General features: G+C 38.6%; 1 protein-coding gene across 1 annotated transcript in view; it reads right to left on the bottom strand.

Annotated features, from left to right (window-relative positions):
* KCNMB2 (potassium calcium-activated channel subfamily M regulatory beta subunit 2) overlaps positions 1-2,630 on the bottom strand; it is a gene marked incomplete at both ends in the record, with an annotated part of 29,790 nt that extends 27,160 nt beyond the window's left edge. Inside the window, one exon of the mRNA XM_082655543.1 lies at positions 2,575-2,630. Coding sequence (XP_082511669.1) covers positions 2,575-2,630 — 56 coding nt within the window. The remainder of the gene's footprint in view (positions 1-2,574) is intronic.
* Positions 2,631-16,835: the final 14,205 nt, after the last annotated feature.

The raw sequence follows: 16,835 nt of genomic DNA, 5'->3' as shown, positions 1-16,835 counted from the left end.
CTGGGCAGTGCCTCCAGACAACCTAGTTAATTTATTTGCAAATAATTAATTTGAGGACCTTAATTATCTAGATTTATTATCAACCGTCATTACTTTCCTTATCACCATGATTATTGCCACCAAGAGTATTAAGCAGAGCAATAGCTGCTGTTTAAAGTCAGTTTTAAAATCAGAGTCTTGTTCCACAAGAGTCTGTGAATTAGGCAGTGAAGACAGAGGTGTGGTTAAGAAAGAGGTACAGGCAAATGAACCAACATCAAACTAAGGATACTGGCTTAGTGTCAGATTCTATTGGTGTATTCTTTGCCTGTTTTTCCATTTGTCTTTGACTTTGTAGGCCAAAGTCATGCAGATTGATTTCATAAGCCTTGGCATCCCCATCCCATAAATAAAACTTGCTGAAAATGATTTACTTAGAGTCAATATTTTAATTATTTTAAACCCCACAGTTACTGAAATCATAGTTACTGAAAACATGAAAGTAGTAATTAAGAGTTTTATAGAATCTTACTGGTATAGGATATGAAGCTAATTATTTGCTCCTTTTAGTGCCACAAATATTGCCAATATATCGTATTCACATATTTATTATCTCCTGTGATATACAGTTTTCAACTCTGTTTTATCATAGTTTTCCCCTGTGGGCTTGGTTGTTCACTGCTGCTCCTAATATCTCATGTTTGACAAGAGCCTATGTAAGCCATGGGGTGCGGGGGAGAGAGTACAACCTTGGGTTTAAATCTTGATTCAATCACTGGCTAGTTGTTGCACGCTTGGAAGTTACTTAAACTCTCTAAGCCTCAGCTTTCCCAACTGTAAAATGGGCATAATAATCCTTATCTTACAAATTAGAAGAGAACGGTTTATGAAAACATGCAGTGCAGAGTAATTGCTTCTTAAATGTTAATCCTTTTGTTTGTAAAAAAATTTATATATATAGAAAAATGTATTTAATTAAATTACTCATTGAGAATAAATAGAAGTTGAAACAAATACATCATGCTTCACCTGCTCTGATGAAACCTTCAAAATCTAAGGAGGACTGGCCATTGATAGTCACACTCTTCCTGTAGGGCAACAAAATCTCTGCCTTTCTGCACCATCAATGGTAGTGACCTTTTTTTTTTTTTAAAGAAATGAGGAAATTTCATACAAAGTATGGAATTTAAAAATGACACAAAATTTCAGTCTTATAGTAAAGCTCTTGCTGAAAGATGGTTCAACTTAGTTGCTTGAAAGCAAATGAAAAATAACTTGATTAAGCATTGAGAAAAAGCATGTGAAAACCTATTTTACTTAAATATCATATCACTATTTTTTCCATAGTTAAGATAGTATAACATATTACAAAGCATTTGGAAAATGGAGGAGTAAGAAGCATACTTTTCCTTTCACGCCTTTTCCTATGTGTATATTTTTGTGGCTGCAATTATAGTATGTATGCACTTTTCCAACTTGATTTGTCTGTTAATATTATGCCAAAACATTTTTAACTGCTAAGTGGTACATTACATTCCATGATTTATTTAACAGATTTTCTATTGTGAATAAGTTGCTTCCAAATTATTGTGAAGAACAATTTTGCCTTCAGAATTTTTAAAGGATTTTATCTGTAGGGAAATACAGATTTTTAAAAGGAAAAATAGAAGTACCAGCTATAAAATTTACACTCAGGTAAACCTCCCTCAGGTCCTTCTTCTTGTGCCCGCATTTATCAATCCTGATTTCTGTCAGATTCTGCAGGCAGGTGAGCCTTGCCTAAGCTGCAATATGTTGGTATAGGCAGTTGTGTTTAAAATTTAGCTTCATCAAACCCAAATAATAGTACCAGGTCAATAAGAAAGAGAGAGATGCAGAAGAAAAAAAGAAAGAGAAACCAAATATTAAAAATGGCCAGAGAATTTTATGAATGTATTTACTCCCAAGTTGGAGGGCTGGGTTGAGCTGTATAATTGTCATTTTGTCTTTCATTATCACTGCTTTTGCCCTTTAATTTTTTTTCTTATTCCCCCATTCTTCCCCGACCCCAGACTATTCTTCCAAGGAGTTTGAGAGCTCCATGGACTTGTCTATCCTTTTTTCATTCTCTCTTAGTTTTTGCTTTCCTTCCCTGCCATATGTCCACTGCCTTGAAATGCAATTTTCATTATTTCAGTTCAGTATTTATTCAGCACTTACTATGTGCCAGGTATGGTGGTAGGAGGTGAAAATTCAGGGGACAGTAAAACACAAATTCTGTGCTGATCAAGAGGATAGTGGGAGGTTCTGATTGGATGGATATCTGAAGACAGAGGTAGAGTTAGCTAAGTGACCAGTGTGTGTATATGTGCATGTGTAAAGGGCATTTCTGACAGGGAACAGCCTTTGTAAAGCTACGTGGTAGGAGTGAGCATGGAGAATGCAAGGAGGAGGACGGCCAAAGTGTCTAAAACCCCATTCCCTCAATGTAGAGCCCATCCCACATTAACACTTGCAAAATATAAAGCTCAGTTGCCTAACGCTTTCTCTTTGGCATACTCTCTGGGTATTCAGGTTAAATGATTCTGAAAAGCCTCCAGAGTCCCAGTGATTTACCTTTTCTCATCATGTCTGTAAGTTGAAGAGGTTCGGCCACTGGTCCATATAAACATCTTAGAGGATGTTGGTCCAGGGGCTCCTTTCCTTATGGTGGAAGTCCTGGAAGAATGGTGAAAAGACCTAGAAGAGGTACACACTGAAGTTAAATCCAGTACTTAAAGTTTGGGGAACTGTGTATCAAATAGCAACCGGTAACTCTCAGTGGATTGACCATGTTAAATAAGACCAGGTTTCTGTTGCTGTAGGGCAGTTGTTCTCAACCCTGGCTGCACATTAAAATCAACTGGGAATCTTTTAAAAAGCACTGAAGCCTGGGTGCCTCCCTCAGAAATGTGCATTCAATTTTTTTTAAAGCCTCCTAGTTGTTTCTAATGCACTGCTAGGATTAAGAGCCACTGCGTTAGGGAAACACAGTTTTCTAATTGATGTTATTACCATATTCCCTCTAAGATGTCTCCTCCAAAAATATAATTTGGTACAGTTTATTATTCTATATTTTTCCAAAATTTTTGTTCAGGTTTGGTTCTATTTTTTTTCTATTTCTCTGTTTCTCTTCAAACTGTTTTCCCTGATGCTGACAGATGTGACATCTTACTGACGAGAGATCATCTTTTAAATGTGTTCAACTGTTGCTAAATCTGTGGGTTCATCTCTTGGCAGTTGAGTCTCGGAGAAAATCATGGCAGCAGAGGCAGCAGATATTCTCTGGCTCCTAACGGCCAGGATTATAGGATCCAGAGTCAAGATACTAGAGGACCGTTGTATTCTTTCGGTCCTGACTTGGCTTGGGGATTAGTTCTGTCATCTTGAAGTTATAAATATGAAATATCATAGAAATCTTAATCACATATAAAAGTTAAAATGATATTTAACAAATAGAACAAAGGAAGAAAGAAAGGTGATTCCTTCATGGATGCATAGTCACTCGTGGCTTTCCTTTTGGTTGAGCACAGTATTAATGGTAAGCATGAGATTGGAAATAATATTAACTACTATATACTGTATTAGATACTACATGCCAGACAGTTTGCATATATTGTCTATGTATATATCATGAAATGTATATGCCTATATCTATGTTATGCTCATATCATGAAAACCCTGCAAGGTAGATTATGCTATTATTTTTAGATTAAAAGTGATGCTTCTAGGAGATTTAGAAAAGGTGGACCCATGTCTACTTGTCTCCAATACTCACGCTTTCTGGGGAAAGACACATTACTGTCTAGCCCAGTGATTCTCAATGTGCATATGAATTACCTGGGGATGTTGTGACCATGCAGATTCTGATTCAGTGAGTCCGGGAAGGGGACCCAAGATTCTTTATTTCTAACAAGCTCTCAGTGATGCTGATGTTGCTGGTCTGCAGGAAACACTAAGCAGCTAAGGTTCAGAGCATGTACTCAGAGTCAGTAATTGGTTATTGGCCCCATTTTTTGTTTTTTAAACTAACTAGCTGTGTGGTCTTGAGAAAGTCACTTATCTTTTCTAGGACTTAGTTGTTTTTAATCTGTAACATGGAAAGTTTGAAATTGATAACATCTGAAATCCCTCTCAGCTCCAAAATGTTGTGACTCAGTAAATTGAAAAATCAATGGAAGCGTATTTTAAATCATTGTCTACTGACTTTCTGGAAATAGATCTCCTTCTGTAACCCTTGGATCAGCATCAGAGATAGAAGGAACAGAGACCATGGGAGATGGCTGGGGTTTGACAACGAGTGTAGATGTAAGAAGTCATATTTCCACCTTGGTCTCCCAGGATGGATGACCAGAATGAAAAGATATACCTGAATGGATGCCCTAGACATTTTCAGAAAGATTTAGAAGTTGAATCTGCTAGCTCTTTAAATGACTTGGATGTGGGATATTTAAAATTATTTAGGTTTCCTTTTGAATATCTTTAAAACACATAGAATAGGAATTAAATTTGTTACTAAAACTAGTCAGTTTTCAGGAAATAAGAATGATTTTAATGTAAGCTGAACGAACTACTTCATAAGAATGAGGATTGGCTTAAACTTTCAGGAAGCTATTTCAACATTGACTCTGGTGGCATCTTCTGATCACTCCTCAAGGATTGGGTTGGAGCAGACAAAGAAAAGTGTCACACGTTCAGTTCAGGGAAAGCAATAAATTACTGAGCTCCCATCCTGTTCCTGGTTATTAGCCAGAATTTAATAGACACACAGTCCATATTATAAATGCTTTGAAATCATTCAAAGTGAAAGGGGTTGCAGTGATTTTAATATACTTAGGATACTCTTCAGACTGTGTGTCATTATTTCAGCTTTGCACCCTTGCTCTGTTGTTTGAAGATGATACAGAAAGGAAGATATGAAGGGTATACTTATTCTGATTAACTGTCTAAAATTTGTTGGAAAGGATTTAATGACTCCTCAGCTTATCCTAAGAAATGGATTTGGCGTTTTTCCACCCCAGTTTTCTTTCACAAAGACAAACCATTATTTAAAACCTGCTAAGCTTGTTGTTAATTAAAATTTAAGGGAGTAGCTGCTTTAAGGATAACACAATAAAGGTTCTGTAGAGGTTGAAAAAAGTTCCAGGCTTCAGAGAAACACTGAGAATATGTTAACGGGAGCTGGTTTGGTGGTTCCCTCAGCTCAAATGCAGCCCTCCTGAGCTCCTCAAGTAATCACCTCAACTCTGCTCACTTTATAAGACAAGGAGCATCTCATTTGAATTGTGGTTAGATAAGTGATATAGAGACAAAGAAAGCACTTTATAAAATTTTGTAATTTGGAATCTTAGCATGAAAAAGAGATCCGTGTTAGTGGATGCACAGGCCTGAGGGCAAGGGGAGGAGACCTGGACCTAATTCCATCATTAAATGACCTAGGAACTGGGGTGAACCTGGCTGAGCCATGACTATATGATTGCAGATGAGTATAGTTTGAAAACTAGATGTCCTAGAAGACATAATCTTGGCCTTGAGTGAAAGCAGGAGTCAGGGAGAATGTAACAATTTCTTTGCCTCAGGAGTTTATAAAGGGCCCCTTTCCATTTCTCAGGCACACACCTCGCTGGGCTTCTACCTCCCTGACTCAGTTCACACTTTCTCTCTGCCTGCCTTTCCTGCCAGGTGAGTGCGTACCTCTGTTTCCAAGGCCATCTCAGATGTCATCTCTTCTGTGAAGTCTTTTCTGACCCGCACAAACAGCTTCCTCAGCTCTGCTTCCAATTCTTGGTACTTACCTCTGTTAGAGCAATGCATTCCAGGGCAGGGCTGTGTCTTATGCATCTTTTAGCACAATGCAGGATACACAGTGACACACTGGTTGTGTTTGCTGCCTGCCTTGACCATATAAGTGTCTATTATTGGAAAGCATGACTGAAACAGTACATACATAAAACATTGACCAGCTTAAACTGGTTTTGTTTCCCTAAAACATGTTGTTGGTTAATCAGACCTGGAGTTATTTTACAGAGACAGCACTGCGTGTGCAAGACAGGAACTCATGTCTCCAGGATGACCCTGGACCAAGAATCTTCAGTCTGTGGAACTCAAAGAATAGACATTTGCCACCAGAGACCTTTATGAAGCGAGAAGTCCTTCAATAAGAAAAATCTGCCTTCCAGCAGCACCAGTAGTTTACATGGACTGATTCGAGACTCGTCAGTCAGTTTCCAAGTTTGAAATTCCTCTAACCCTTTAAATTTCACCTTGATCCCTGGATCTGGGAGACAGATTTGAGAGCCTTGCTTCCTGTCTTCTTGCTGGTCAACCTCACAGTGAAGCTCTTTCTTTTCTCAAAAGCTGCTGCCATTGTATTGGCTTTTATGGGCTTTGGGCAGCGAGCCCTTGCTTGGTAACAAGACCATGGGTACTGACATCGGCCTCCTGTGTTGTGGCTCACTATTGCTGGCTGCAGCCGCCCTCTCCTTCCAGATCCTTTCCTTAGTTCGGGATGCCGTTCCTTCTTCCCACTCCCCACCTCCTCTCTTTCCTTCTCCTGATTGTCCTGCTCCCTCTGTCCCTTTTATTGACTTGGACAGAAAGTTTCTGTTGCTTGCTGAATTATCACTCAGTAAGGTTTTCTTTAGAAAGGGCAGCATGATCTAATGAGAATATGAGCAGGAGAGTCAGACAGGGACTCTTTGTTTGCCTCCTGGCATCACCACCTACCAACTGTGTGACTTTGGACAAGTCAGTTTAACATCTTTGTGTCTTAGTTTCCTCAGCTGTGAAAATGGGAATAATAATACTTGCCTTTCTGGGTTGCTTGGAAGATTAATGGGTTAATAGTTGCAAAAGTACCTAAGGTAAATCAAGGCACATGCTAAACATTAGTTTACTTCTTTTCCCCTTGTTAATAATTTTAAGAGCAAATGAATTGGATTTTATATTTTTGTAAAAAAAAAAAAATCCAGTTAAGGTGCTTTGTACTTGTACATTGAGACTATTGATTTTTTTGCTTATGGGTCAGTGGCAGAGGGAAAACAGTTTTCTGAGATATTGAGATAATGACATCTGAAATACTTCCTGATTCACCTTGATACCCATCCCAGCAAGAGGACCATAAACGTGGTGGCTCTGAACACTGGCTGAACAGTATAATCATCAGGCGGAATTAAAAAAAATCCTGGGGCCTAGATCTCAAGCCAGACCCATGAGAATCTCTGGGGGTGGGTCCCTGGCATTGCAATTTAAAAAAAAGCTTCCCAGGTGACTCTGATATGCAGCCAAAGTGGGAAACACTGCTACAAACTCTCAGGTTCCGGTTTCATTTGAGTTCTTTATGGAGACTCCCCCTGCTTCCAGAAGCTTCAGCTGGAGAGTAACAGTTCTATGAGTGCTACTCTGTGCAGTGGCTTCTCATTTCCCATCAGTGCTGAGGCCTCGAGGTGACAGCTGCAAGGACAAGTGGCATACGAGGCAGGGAAAGAGCAAAGTAGACGCGGTTTTCTAGTGTCAGTGGCCTTGAGCTGCGCATATGGGATACTCTTAACGCACTCTGCTTTATTAAACAGCAAGCAGGAGCTGGTGGAACTATTTAACACCTAATTACATGTCTAATCTTGTGTAAAATTGTAACACTAATGACATCACAGCAGCAACTTAAAAGGCCACTCAAAGCACAGAAATTTAGGAATGCTTCTAATGCGTGAGATTTTATCATTTGCAGACGGCAAATTATATGTTCTCCCTAGGAATTGAGTTGTTTCGGCTCCAGGGCCTTTGGAGGGAGAAGCCAAATGTAAGGTGATAATTTTAGACCTAGGGATTTAATTTAGAAAACATTGGTACTTCTTAAGAGCAGTTTTAAATATCTTTGGGATGTTTTCTTCCTCAATGAACCACTATACTTTGCTTTAATTATGTCATTTGGGTGTCCGTTTGACAGCATTTATAAGTGTGTTCTATGTGCAGGCACCAAGCCACCCATTTCTGCTTCTAAGATAGTTCATGGATGAGTCAGAATAACAAACGACATTTGCACTATACCAGAACTGCTCTTTCTCAGGGTGCTACAACTTCCCAGTGGGTATGTCCAATAGCTTCTTGTCTTTCCACACCTTATTTAGCCTCTCAGCTTGCAGAATTTGATATTTTTGGTTGTTTCCTTCTGCTAAAAATGCTTTACCACCTTGACTTACAGAACAATGCTCTCTTGGTTCTCTTTCTCACTCCTGAGCTGTTCATTCCATTTCTTTGCTGGGTTCCTGTTTCTCTGTCCACCGCTTAAATGATATCGTTTGGAGGAATAGCACGTGCTACTGAATAGTCTCTTGACAATGCCGTAACAGGAATATAATACCTTTCTCCCCCATTTGATGCCTGGAAGACAGAATGAATAGTTCTCTTTGCTCTTCACATTTAGAGGTAAAGAAGTGTATCCCTGAGCACTATAGCCTCTTTGAGAAGAATCAAATAAGAACGATTCTCTGAATTTTTAGTGCAGGATGCTTTCTATTTTTTTTAATTTTACTTTTTTTTTTACATCATTATTGGAATATAATTGCTTTACAATGGTGTGTTAGTTTCTGCTGTATAACAAAGTGAATCAGCTATATGTATACATATATTCCCATATCCCCTCCCTCTTGCGTCTCCCTCCCACCCTCCCTATCCCACCCCTCTAGGTGGTCACAAAGCACCGAGCTGATCTCCCTGTGCTATGCTATGCAGCTGCTGCCCACTAGCTATCTATTTTACATTTGGTAGTGTATATATGTCCATGCCACTCTCTCACTTCGTCCCAGCTTACCCTTCCCCCTCCCTGTGTCCTCAAGTCCATTTTCTACGTTTGTGTCTTTATTCCTGTCCTCAGACTGCTTTTTAATAGCTGGGTTGACCACGTATGGACTCCTGTGGCTGGTGACGGGTGTGGGAGGCACTTATGACTTCTGTGACACGTGTGGGCCAACTGTTGTTCATGTAATTGTTATGTGCTTGATTTCTGCTTCAGGAGGACACAACTCAAGTTAAGTAATGTACCTGTCCTTTAGCCTGCTAGTAACTTGGCTCATTGAACTCAGCTGTTTGGAGGCTCTGGGCTTCTGATATTCCATTCTGTCATTGAGTAATTGCATAACTGCAGACAAAACACTCCTTCCCCACACACACACCCACCTCCTGCAGTGTTGCCACCTGTGAAAGGATGACTGTGGAGCTGAACTCTATTCTTTTAGTTAAATCAGCACAGCATTCATTTCTTCATTCAACAAGTACTTATCGAAGATGTAACTATGTGGCAGGCACTGAGCCTGGGTGTTGGGGTTATACTGATGAAGACAACCGCATGACTCTTCTCTTACGGAGCTTATGATCTATCTGGACCAGGAGACAGACTGGTCAGATAAGTGTGGATGGGGGGCTTTAATATAAGGTTGTTATGCATGTGAATGAGATGAAGTAAGTTTTGCATCACAGCTACAGTCATAACAGCTATCAGAAATGATGATCTCAGGGCTTAACTGAAAGAAATTCAAATTAGTTTGAGGTTGAAATCCCTTCATAATTACTCCAGCTCCACAATATACTAATTACATAACCAAAATACACTGTTAAACTTCCCTGAGCCTCATGTTTCTCATCAAGAAAATCTAAGTAGTGGGATTTCCCTGGTGGCACAGTGGTTGAGAATCCACCTGCCAATGTAGGGGACATGGGCTCGAGCTCTGGTCCAGGAAGATCCCACATGCCGCGGAGCAACCAAGCCCATGTGCCACAACTACTGAGCCTGCGCTCTAGAGCCCGTGAGCCACAACTACTGAGCCCGTATGCCACAACTACTGAAGGCCGTGCACCTAGAGCCCGTGCTCTGCAACAAGAGAAGCCACTGCCATTAGAAGTCCATGCACCGCAACGAAGAGTAGCCCCCGCTCGTAGCAACTAGAAAAAGCCTGCGCGCAGCAACGAAGACCCAACGCAGCCAAAAATAAATAAATAAATTTATTAAAAAAAAAAAGAAAATCGAAGTTGTAACAGATATCATAAAGAACTGCTATACTGATGATTTAAAATAATGTATGATGTTGAGTAGACACTCAGCAAATGTTAGTGTTTTCCATTTGGAGGAAGTAGGAGAAAAAAGTTTTTTTTTTCCAAATTGGCCATACCAATGGCCCTTCTGTTTGATTCATTGTTTTAAAAGTTCTATGCAGAAATGGAAAACACATTTCTACGTGGTCTTAATTAGTCCACTATTCCATAATTCGCTTCTTAATGAGCTTTTCAAGTGGATAATCACATCTGGTGTTCAGTTGGATTCCCTTCATGCTACGTATTTAAAACCAGTTTAATTGTTAAACATTCACTCTATTGGGCATCACACATACGCAGCTGGTGTGAGAAAACCTCATAACTCACATGTGCCTTCTAGATAGGTACAAATGACAGATTTATGATGAAACCATCTATCTCTTCTTGGTAAATGTGGTTCAATTCTTGCTTCCATTTCAGTCGAAAATCAAGGGAGATAAACTGTAATAAGAGCTTTTACTAGAGAAGAACTAGAAATGCTAATAATAAACATAAAGGTATGAAGTATTTCTTTAGACCTATATAAATAATGCATTTATATGCATTGCTTTATTTAATTCTGACAGTAACCCTTATGAGAGCTCTATTTACCAGGAGAGGAAACTGATATTCAGAAAAGGAAATAAATTGTCTGAGGTCACATAGCTCTTAAATGGTGAAGTCAGAATTTCAACCCAAGCCTGTGCAACTCCAAAACCCATGCTCTCATCTAAAAAAAAAAAAATGATACAAATGAACCTATTTACAAAACAGAAATAGAGTCACAGAAGTAGAAAGCAAACTTATGGTTAGCAAAGGGGAAAGTGGGGGAGAGGGATAAATTGGGAGATTGGGATTAACATATACACACTCCTATATATAAAATAGATAACTAATAGGAACCTACTGTATAGCACAGGTAACTCTACTCAATACTCTGTAATGGCCTATATGGGAATAGAATCTAAAAAAGAGTGGATATAGGTATATGTATAATTGATTCACTTTGCTGTACAGCAGAAACACTGAAAATCAACTATACTCCAATAAAAATTAATTTAAAAAATAAAAAAATTTTAAAAACACACAAAGAAAAAGCCTCCCATGCTGTCTCAACCTGTATATTTTTTGCTAGGCAAACCAAGTGCAAAAATCCATATCAAATACATAATGAGTGCTAAATGATGGTGGCAACATTCACTTATTTCTTCTTTGAGTGCCGCATTCTTCCCCACATCAAAGTTAGCGAGGGAAAATGAGAGTTTGTAGAAAAATATGTCAGGTGCGAGAAAAGGGCAAGAAAGCAAAACATAATAGTAAGAACATGGACAGGTGGGCCCCAACTCAGGTTTTGCTCCTTATTATTTATGTGGCCTTGGGCAAATTTCTAATACTGTTTCACCTCTGTTTTCTATTCTGTAAAGTGAGAATTGTAATTATAGTATATTTTTCATAGAGTCTTTGTGAAGATTGAGTTAATATATGCGGTGATATATGCTTTGTGATACTATAATGTAATAATGTCATATATATTATATCAGTACACTGTATATATAACATGAACATATGCAAGTTAATATATGTATCTGTTAGTATATGAATATATATGACATTAATATATGTGAGTTAATATATGAAAAGTACAATATGGGAGGAATTAAGCATATGCTATTATTATTACCTCTTGGGAATAAGTTAAATATATATTAAATATAGAAAATAATAGAATCTGTATAAAAGTCCACACAGTTAAATATATTCAATAGACACTCATAAATGTGATCTTTAATTTTCTGTGGCGAGAAGAGTGGAGAAAAGAGTAAGCCATGGAATCACTGACTCGTCTGTAACTGGGACCCTTTGCCTCCTGGCCTCCAGTTCCTCATATGTAACATGAGGGAATTGACAGAGATGGCTCTCAGATTCTTTTCATCTGAAACATTTTATTTCTGCTTTGGAAAATTGTAATCAAAGTCTGTTCCCATGACTTACTTGACTTATAATTTGTATCTGATTAGATGTAATTTTTTTCTATTTCACATTCTGCTCATTTCTTTTTTTCTTTTTTTTTTGCGGTAACGCGGGCCTCTCACTGTTGCGGCCTCTCACGCTGCGGAGCACAGGCTCCAGACGCGCAGGCTCCGCGGCCATGGCTCACGGGCCCAGCCGATGTGGGATTTTCCTAGACCGAGGCACGAACCCGTGTCCCCTGCATCGGCAGGCGGACTCCCAACCACTGCGCCACCAGGGAAGCCCTCTGCTCATTTCTTAAATGCAGTATTCCGTAACGCTCATGGGAAATCTAGTAAAGTAGAGAGAGAGTAAGCACCCAGTGGAAAGGCAAAATGAGAGCCTCCTAACGATCCTTGAAAAGGATTTCTGTAGATCTAGGCACCGCTATAGAGCCAGGTGTCTTGGGCAGAAAGCTTGTTTTGGTGTCAGGATTCCAACAGGCTCTTCTACATGATTTCTCCCACTCTCTGTGCTGCGCTCGCCCCCCTCCCCCCAACCCCTCCTTCTCTAACCTGGTTGTTAAATCCACCACTCTATCTCAGAGGGGAGCTGTGATAGTGGAAAGTTTAGGTGCTATGGCAGATTGGTGAGGGAGATATTTGAGGGGCAAGAAAATATGGTTCATAGGTCCTCCTCCGTCTAACTGTGAAGGTCATTGGGTGAACTATAATCAAATTTGTCCACTGTCTTTCCCAGTAGGTGCTCTGAACTGGCTACTGATGACATGTGTAAGATTCTACTCCTGGAGGAAACCAGCATCTTGAACTCAGTGTTCTCAGCCTCAAATTGAGTAGCCCAGCCCTTTGTTTTTGCCAGGGGGACAAAGATTCCTTTGATATATTTATATCTTTTATTGCCAAGTGGAATAGTGGTAAGAAGTCATGAACTCTGAAAGACAAATATCATATGATATCGCTTATATGTGGAATCTAAACAAAGGGTACAAATGAACTTATTTACAAAACAGAAGTAGAGTCACAGATGTAGAAAACAAACTTATGGTTACCAGGGGGTAAGGGGGGAGGGATAAACTGGGATATTGGGATTGACATGTACACATGTGTAAAACATTACACATATGTAAAACAGATAATTAATAAAGACCTACTGTATAGCACAGGGAACTCGACTCAGTCCTCTAGAATGGCCTATATGGGAAAAGAATCTAAAAAAAAAGAGTGGATACCTTCAAATACCATCACATTGAATGTTAGAGGTTTAACATATAAATGGGGGTGAGACACAAACGTTCAGTCCATAATATCATTTTAATCCAGCAGCACAGTGTTTTCTTTCTCACTTTTCTCATATCTGTATCTCCCTCCCTCACATGAGAACCCATGATTCCCAATGACATCAATTTGTCTGTTTTTCTCTATTCCACAATATACTCAAAATAGTTTCTGAATAACTACACTGTACCACTATCAAACAACAAGTAAATAAGTAAAATTCAGATTTCTTTACAGTTCTTTTTATCCTTAAAACATATCTCCCTAAGGGTATAGGGTCAGAATACACTGGGTTCATAAGTTAGTGAAATTCCTTCTGTCTCTGTACTGATATTATAGCAATCTGAGATAGAGTTATTTTATTGTTTTTTTATGTGTGTTTAATTTTAAGATTTGCTTCCAAGTTTTATTTTAGGTGCATAAGAGTTTGAACAATACGATAGTATTTGAATTAAAAGAAGGAAAATGTAAAACATTTCTTTGTAGTTGCATAAAAATATGTGTGGAAGAATATACTAGTAATTGATCATTGATTCTGAGAAGGAGAATTGAGCGGCTGGGATGGGTGTTGCGGTGGGGGACTTTTCACTGCGTACTGCTTTGTACTTTAAAAAATTTTGGATCATAACTGTTTTAAAATTTTTCTTTTATTTTTGAAGTTTTTTTTTGATGTGGACCATTTTTAAAGTCTTTATTGAACTTGTTACAATATTGCTTCTGTTTTATGTTTTGATTTTTTGGTCACGAGACATGTGGGATCCTAGCTCCCCAACCAGGGATCGAACCTGCACCCACTGCATTGGAAGGCAAAGTCTTAACCACTGGACCGCCAGGGAAGTCCAGGAAGTCCTGTTTTATCCATTAAAAATAAATTAAAAATTCAGAAGGAAAAAAAAGAGTGGATATATGTATATGTATAACTGATTCACTTTGCTGTTTGCCCAAAACTAACACAAGATTGTAAATCAATTATACTCCAGTAAAAATTAAAAAAATAAAAGAATATAAAGCAAACTTTAAAAAAAAAAGAAATCGTGAACTCTGGAAGCAGAAGAAACTGAGTTCAAGCTCCATTTCTGCTCTTTTTCTATCAGTATTACATTGGACGCAAGCTAATTAACTTCTCTGAGTCTCAATCTCCTTATCTATAAAGTGGGAATATTAACGCAACCTTCAAAAGTTTTTGTGAGGGTTAATTAAAATAATGAATTTGACATTACTGGCAGCTATTTATTTATACATTTATAAATAAATATTTATTTACCTATGTATTCTAAAATATCTAATATGCCAAATTAAGACCATTATTTTCACTGAAGGGATTTGAGACAGAATTCAGAGAAGTCATTGAATACTGGCATTTTAAAGCTGGAAGAGCTATCAGAGATATTCTAGGCCATACACCGATATTGAGACGGTGTATTTTGGTTTTCTTGGGTAGGTTTTTTCTTTTTACATCTTTATTGGAGTATAATTGCTTTACAATGGTGTGTTAGTTTCTGCTTTATAACAAAGTGAATCAGTTATACATATACATATGTTCCCATCTCTTCCCTCTTGCATCTCCCTCCCTCCCACCCTCCCTATCCCACTCCCTAGGTGGTCACAAAGCACCGAGCTGATCTCCCTGTGCTATGCGGCTTCTTCCCACTAGCTATCTATTTTACATTTGGTAGTGTATATATGTCCATGCCACTCTCTCACTTTGTCTCAGCTTACCCTTCCCCCTCCCCATATCCTCAAGTCCGTTCTCCAGTAGGTCTGTGTCTTTATTTCTGTTTTACCCCTAGGTTCTTCATGACATTTTTTTTTCTTAAATTCCATATATATGTGTTAGCATATGGTATTTGTCTTTCTCTTTCTGACTTACTTCACTCTGTGTGACAGACTCTAGTTCCATCCACCTCATTACAAAAATAGCTCAATTTTGTTTCTTTTTATGGCTGAGTAATATTCCATTGTATATATGTGCCACATCTTCTTTATCCATTCATCTGTCGATGGACACTTAGGTTATTTCCATCTCCGGGCTATTGTAAATAGAGCTGCAATGAACATTTTGGTACATGACTCTTTTTGAATTATGGTTTTCTCAGGGTATATGCCTAGTAGTGGGATTGCTGGGTCATATGGTAGTTCTATTTGTAGTTTTTTAAGGAACCTCCATACTGTTCTCCATAGTGGCTGTACCAATTCACATTCCCACCAGCAGTGCAAGAGTGTTCCCTTTTCTCCGCACCCTCTCCAGCATTTATTGTTTCTAGATTTTTTGATGATGGCCATTCTGACTGGTGTGAGATGATATCTCATTGTAGTTTTGATTTGCAGGTAAAAGGCAAATGACTCTAATTGTAAAAGTAAGTTTTTACAATGCAAAAGGCACAAAGCAAGCAAAGGAAAAGATATTTTAAATTCTAAATCCTGCTTTGGCCTAGTGGAAGGGCCTGTACTTAAAGATAAAAGAAAAAAAGAAAAACTTCAGCAATAGGAATAGTGATTCTTTTTTGATGGATACAGGTTGAAGAAAAACCTATTCAAACTGCTTAGATTCTATGGTGAAAGACTCTTAGAAATATTAAACTAGATATTTAGTCCTCTTTTAAACCTAAGTTTTCACAATTGTCTGGAAAATGCCTGATGTGATGATGATTTAGTTACTGAGAAAACCCCATAAATATAAAAATACCTTGGAAAAGTTTGATTAAAGAGCTCATGTCTCTTACATTTTGTAGCATATAAGATCTTGGGTTCTACATTAGGTACTAAGAATGCACGGGACTAAGATAAACCACCTAAGAAGATGAGTGACTGACAGAATTTGGAATCCTGTTTATTCTTCAACCCTCCTGTCTATCCCTAAATTGGAAAGAGGCAGCATGGATCAAGGAGGCAGATAGAATAGCTTTTACTCTCACTTTCATTCCGTCCTTGCTCTGTGACATGGAATGAGTTAATTAACCCTTCTGAATCTCAACTTCCTTATCTGTAAAAATGAAGGTTGTAATATCTACCTCCAACAATTGGAGGAGGGGAAATTGACAACCAAAGAAGAGGAAGAATGTTAGGAAGACTTTCTGAAAAGGGCAATTGAATAGGCTCACTGATGTGAGCCTAGTATGTGGTGGTTGCGTGAGAGATTGGAAGTTCTTCAAGTAGAGGGTTCATGTTATATAGCTGTAGTGTGAAGAGCTGTGAAAACCAAATCTGGGAGGAGTTGATAATTGGTGCAGTGGGATTCATCACTGCACTTTTCTTTTGCTTCTCAAGTATCAACATAAGATGAGCCTCTCTTTCAAAGCAGTGATTCTTGGTCCTTTCCGCTTCGTGACATACATTTTCTTGCACGCCACTCCATGGGCATTACTAAGTTCTGAAGATCAGGCTGCAGCATAGACTCCCAGTTATGCACCAACTTTAACATGTGCCATTCATAATCAATCACAGCGTAGTGTGTCTTGTCACGCTGGCTGAAAACTAATGATTAAATTATAACACCCCTCCTCCTCCTTTTGGACGTTTCTATCTAAT

This window comes from Grampus griseus (genome assembly GCF_964374135.1).
Source record: "Grampus griseus genome assembly, chromosome: 5".
Taxonomy (NCBI): Eukaryota; Metazoa; Chordata; class Mammalia; order Artiodactyla; family Delphinidae; genus Grampus; species Grampus griseus.
This window is presented reverse-complemented; position numbering and strand designations above follow the sequence as displayed.